Source organism: Brachionichthys hirsutus, chromosome 22 (genome assembly GCF_040956055.1).
Source record: "Brachionichthys hirsutus isolate HB-005 chromosome 22, CSIRO-AGI_Bhir_v1, whole genome shotgun sequence".
Classification (NCBI taxonomy): domain Eukaryota; kingdom Metazoa; phylum Chordata; class Actinopteri; order Lophiiformes; family Brachionichthyidae; genus Brachionichthys; species Brachionichthys hirsutus.
In genome coordinates this window covers 5,825,925-5,831,769 of record NC_090918.1, presented here as the reverse complement: position 1 = coordinate 5,831,769, position 5,845 = coordinate 5,825,925, and the positions used below count along the sequence as shown (strand labels likewise).

The following is a 5,845-nucleotide window of genomic DNA, read 5'->3' as shown; positions in this document are numbered from 1 at the left end:
TCCTTGAAAAGAATCTCGATGAACAAAAATATATGAGGAAACACAAATTAGAGCCACTCAAACTTAAGACTCTCTTGTTCATTAGTTTCACTTGAAAGTACCTTATGAACGCGAGGACGTTGCGTATTTATTCTGTAACTACAGCAATCATATTATGGGAGGATTACTGAGCGTAGCACCGGCCTGCCCCCGTCCAGTCAAACGCGTCCTATTAATAGCCCCGGCTGGGACTCACAATGCTCAGCTGTAACCGAACGCCATCTGTCAAGTCACGTCCTCTCCCCGCTCGCCCTTCTACAGTGTCACCGCAGCCGTGCTGGGGGTACTCCGGTCCGTCCCACCCTCCGAGCCAGACAGACAGCAGGCCGGCCAGACAGCCGCCTTTCACACCATCGCACATCATGGAGGCCCTGCACGTCCAACCCCGGGAGGAGGAAGAGGTGACAATGAAGGAGCAGGAGCGGGAATGCAGTGGCAAGCGAGGAGAGGGAGGAACGGAGGCCTCGCCTCCTGCTGCGGGTTCAACCGCAGACGGGGAAACAGACGAGGACTCCGAGCCGGAGCCCTCGCCGGCCAATCGGAGGAAGGTGTCGTTCGCCGACGCGTTCGGCCTCAACCTGGTGTCGGTTAAGGAGTTTGACAATGCCGAGGTGAAAGAGGTCGACCGGGCCCCTGAGAAAGAGACGAGCCGTCCGTCGGAGGAGTTCCACATGACCCGTCTCTTCACGGTTCCCTCGTCCTCAGAGGAGCTGGACCAGAGGCTGCAGGCGCAGATGGTTGAGCTGGAGAGCATCGGGTTCCTGCCGGGCACCAGCACCATCCGGGGCGTCGTCAGGGTGGTCAACCTCTGCTACAGCAAGGCCGTTTACATCCGGATGAGCTCGGACCGCTGGCAGAGCTACTTTGACCTTTCGGCAGAGTACGTACCGGGATCCAGCGATGGGAAAACCGACCGGTTCGCCTTTAGGCACAATCTGGCCCCCCCCTTTCAGGAAGACGGGACCAGGGTGGAGCTCTGTCTGCGTTACGACGCCTCCGTGGGCACCTTTTGGGCTAATAACAAGGAAATGAACTATGTGCTGTTGTGCCACCAGAAAGGACTCGCGGGCGAGCAAGGGCTCGAAACGCAAGAGGAGAACGGAGGCTGCAGGAGCAAGAGGAGCTGCCTCAAAGCCAGCAGGTGAGAGAATCTGGTGCTGAAAGGAGCCCCTCTCGGAGGAATCAACAATGGATGTTAATAGTGCAGCGGCCCATCTGCAAATTAAATAAAGGTTGCACGTACAAAAGCAATAACGAGAGCCTTTTGAACCACAGGAGGGGAAGGCCGGAGGAAAAGCCCAGAGAGGCCGGGAACGTGTCGCCTGTCGCAGGAGGTGAGGAAAGCTTTACGTTTAAAAGAGTGTGCACAAACATGCATGCATTTTCTGAGACATATGCAAGCAAACTGAAGTCCACATTTGCCTCTTTTTTTTTTTGCAGAAGCGGAGGCCTTGGGAGAAGCAGAGGAGGCGAACCGAGAGATGGTTGACGGAGCACGAAAGCAGCCTCGGCTGTGCTGCAAAGAAACGGCTCGAGTGAGGCTCATTTATTTATTTTCTTTTTTGGAATTACAGACTCTTTTCCAAGTCTTGTGTTCAGCTGCAGATACGGAGCGTACGTTCCGTCTGCAGAGACGCGACAGCTGAGCTCCCTGCGTCCGAGAGGGACACGAAAAGTCAGCTGACCTGAAACCGGAGAGCACAGTCATGTGCAAACTATTAATAATAATGGTACCCCTCCCCCCCCCGCCTTGAAAACTCGCAATAAACTTGGCGACATAAACAAGAATAGGTGTCTATTCTGGGATCGGGTTGCTGCATCATCACGGGACTATCAAAGTTTAGTCTTGGTCCTTGACGTTGCGTCGTTGATACTATTTAAAGTTGCCGATGAAGTTAAAGAGGGAACAACGTGCTTTACGGTTACGGCCCAAGTATTAACACTTGGCTTGTCATTTGACCTTCTTGACAGGTGGGCGGCATTAAAAGCAGACCCCGAGCGGCACGTCTGGCCCTTGTGCAGGACTGCCTTGCCCAAAGGAGCCGCCACATACCGGCGGCTCATTCGCACGACTGCAACATTTCTCAACCGTTGCCAACTCCGTGGAGCTACTCCGGGAGTTCTCTCCACAAACGGCAGAAGAAGCCCCCCAGCGAGGGTCCGCGGGTTCTCACCTACCACGAGATTCCGCTCCTCACGCTGGACTGGAACGTTCGCAAAGCCCATCAGTGGGAGGCGGCGGAGACGGACGACGTCTGGAGCGGGGGCGCCAAAAGGACCCCGAGAAAAGCATCGGAGGACAATATGGAGGATTCTCCTTCTGTTAAGGGCAAGTGGGAGATGTTTTGCAACGGTACGGAAGATGGCAAAGATAAAGACGCATCTGTGTTTAATGTATGGCAGCAGTTTCTAAATGGGTCAAGCAGCGCGGGAGATTCCAGCGTTCCCGAGTCCGAGTGGCTGCAGGCAGCGACGTCCGTATTGCCATCAAATGATAAAGAGGCCAAAACCCAAAATGCCGAAAGAAGTCAAGACCGTGAATCCCAGGTGGCCTCGGATCCATCCGCCGCCTCGCACGCTCGCATCTCGGCTCCTTGTCATTCGCTGGCAGACATTTTAAAAACGTCACTGGGTAATGTGGCCTTGAACGCCGCAGGCCGGCGGCCAGGACAGCCGCGTGTCGGCAGCTCGAGGGATGCCAGCACGGCAGCGTGGGCCTCCTCCATGGGAAGGTCAGAGACGAACGCCACAACAGACACTCTGCAGGAATGTGGCCCCGAAGGGCTACCGCTGGTGTCCAAGGGCGAGCGTACCGAGCACGCAGGGTGGGAGAGCGTGAGAGAGGGAATAAAAGAAGGAGCAGAAGGAGCAGGGGGAGGTGGGCCCTGTGTACCAAACGCAGCGGGCTGCTTAGCAACAAGCTCGGGGGAGCGTTTGAACGCCAGTGCTGTTGGTGGGATCTCAGGTGGGGCCAGGCTGGATCAGGTTCTTTCTTCCAGTCGGGAAATACAGGAAACCGGTACCAAGCGCAGCCGGACGGACGACAGGCTGGCATTTCGGGAGGCCGTCAGAGAGGGTGCAAAGATTGGGGAGCGGGAGGAAGCAAAGGTGAATAACTGCGGGGGAAATAAAGCATCCGCGGGAGAGGAGGTATTTAGGCCGCAGGAAACAGACGAGTGCGAAACCTCCGAGAGGTACGCAGATGAAAAGCAACGCAATGAGTTCCGGCCGATCCGAAACGGCGACAAGCCACTATGGCAGGATGAGAGCGACGGAAAGGAGGCGGGACCCGCGCAGTCACAGGTCGCTGAACCCGGGCAAGAGTTGTCAGCAGAAGTTGAGAGCTCTCCACGTGTCGACTATAACAAATTGTCTGATGGAATAAAAGACCCAATTAGAGCAGAGAAACCCAAAGCAACAGAAAAGATGGAGTCGGAACTAGAAAAGATGTACGTAGAAAGATTTGCGGACGATTTGGTCACGGCGGTTTGGGAAGAGGTCTTCGATCTGAAAGCGCTGAAGTCCAAGAGAGACCTTAAAACGGCAGACGCACCAGCAGAGGTACCCGATAACACGCAAGAGTCCCTTCCTCTTGAGCAAAGCCTCGGTGATGCTTGCGAGTCTGGTGGAGGCCTGGAACAAACCTTAGAAGCTAAGAGCAATGAATCCTCCCCGAGAGAAGGAGGTCAGTCGGTCCTCCCTGCTGAACAGACTCACTTCCTCTACGGATTACCGAGAGATTCCAGCTCGAGTGTTCAAGATCTGGCTGCTCCGACGGACCAGGAACCTGGTCTGCGTGACACCCGAGTCAAGAAAAGATCAGTCTCATGTCAGGAGACGCGTAGACGAACAGAAGAGCGTGTTATCGATGCTTCAGATGGGCTAACTTACAAATCTCTTTCCCCTGAGCGATTGGAAGAGTCCGCCTGGTGGAGTGTTTTATATATCCTGGTCCACGTCACCAGGCTTCTAATCTGCACCCTCTTCGTGGCGGGATTCTTCTACGTTGTTTACCTGTTTGATTTCCCAGCATTCTTAGCACTTTACATGTTTTCACTGGGCTGGTGGTTTTATAAGTGGAAGAGGTACAGGGGGGCGACAGGTGGACTAGGGCGGGCAATCGAGAGGGAGGGAAAGGCGTCGATTGCTGACTGGCATCCGTAATCTAAAGGCTAAAGCTAGGCTAAAGGTAGGCTAAAGGCCTAGCTTGTCCGGTTGTGTTTTTTTCTTTAGTTTCTTCTCCAACGTTAAAGTGTTCCCTTGAAAACAAAGCCTTGTGTACTTGTGACGTCTCATCAGGTGTACAAGTTACAAACAGTTCCACTAAAGAGTGATTAGTGTGTGTGTGTGTGTGTGTGTGCCTCATTAGTTTCCTCTCCTGTTGTGTGTTACGGGCCCTTAAATAATTTCCTGGTGGTGGCCCCCAGGGCCGCCGAAAGAGGGGCGGTTCAGCATTATTTAAACAATGCTGAATTTAATTTAAACATCTAAACAATCAAATTTGAATTAGGAGAGTTGATTTTTTTATATATACGAATGCACATTACTGGTAGTCTTAGTTAACTATGCAAAGCATTGCGTGTATAACGTGTGAATATTTGCTGTGTTCAATGGGCCCAAATTCACTTTGCGCTGCACCAGGTGCAACAAAGTGAATACCTGTAGATAAAGGGGGGCAATGCAGATGACAGACTTTTCCTTTTTCCTGCATTCTCTTCAATAAAATTGTTCGAAATGTCGATTGCTTTGGATTTCTTTCCACAAACCATACATATAAAAGTGAAAGAAGCTCTTCCGCTAATAAATAAATCATTGTGTTCGGCTTTCACTCCGAGACGGCACTTTACAAAGATGCTTCTGTCGTGTCACTCGATCTGCCAGGCCGAGGGGCCTCGCTGTGCGGCGGCGTGTCCAGTCCGAGTCACTCGATCCCCGCCTTGGGTTATGCTGACCTTCTGGAACGCATGTGTGGCACTTCCAACCAACCGGACGCCGTTCCAGGGTTGGCTCAGCGGAAGGCGCAGCTCCCCAGAGGCGCATCAACCAAACCCACCGTGGGGGGCCAGAGGCTTGTCCTCTCGTTCACATCAAGCCAACCAGGTCAACCAGGGCATGATCTATAAGAGCTTCAGGTATAGGACCCACTGCTCCTGTAGCAGCTGCTGCTTTAGTGCCTGCAGAGCCTCGTTGCGATGCTGCATTCTTTCCACCAGGGGGCAATGCAGCTCCATTTTTAGAGCCCAGGAAGATCAGGTTCATTTGAAAATCACTTGCTACTGACTTTTGGGTTGATGCCAAAATGATGTCTGACATGATCGGACACGATAGCAACAAATGCAAATCAATGTATTTTGCAAAACAAATCAATTACTTCAAATAAATCGAATTCCTGTGCAGGGAGGATCACTGCAGGTGCCAGGGGGGGCATAAGGACATGGGATGCCAGTGGATGAGTGCAAAACAAAACAGGGTCGTGTTCTATTGCTGTGCGGCTTGAAGGGACCAGAAGAACCCTGCTGACGGATCGAGCCCCCCCGCCCCCTCCCATTTTATTCACCCGCATCACCATTCCATCTTCACATCCTCCCCACGCCCTTAACCTTCAACCTCTCATCTTCATCTCCAACGCCGCTGCCATTGCCTTCTTTCCCACCGAATCTAAATGCTACCATCAGGCTAAAGGTGGCCGGAGAACATTCCAATGTGTTTGTTAGGAGAGAAGCTGCGAAAACATCCGTCAGTGCAGCCATTTTTCAGCTTTATTCCTGTGTTCGCTTTAAAATGCAATGATCTCCTCTGCTCGTCT

The 5,845-nt window shown here is 52.7% G+C and overlaps 1 protein-coding gene across 1 annotated transcript; it reads left to right on the top strand.

The window, feature by feature from the left end:
* The first annotated feature begins 331 nt into the window (after positions 1 to 331).
* LOC137910767 (uncharacterized) lies at positions 332 to 4,778 on the top strand. The gene is made up of 4 exons (XM_068755168.1): positions 332 to 1,180; positions 1,315 to 1,373; positions 1,480 to 1,574; positions 2,011 to 4,778. Exons 1-4 carry the CDS (start codon positions 402 to 404, stop codon positions 4,201 to 4,203), a joined length of 3,126 nt encoding a protein of 1,041 aa, XP_068611269.1. The 5' UTR covers positions 332 to 401; the 3' UTR covers positions 4,204 to 4,778.
* The last annotated feature ends 1,067 nt before the right edge of the window (positions 4,779 to 5,845 follow it).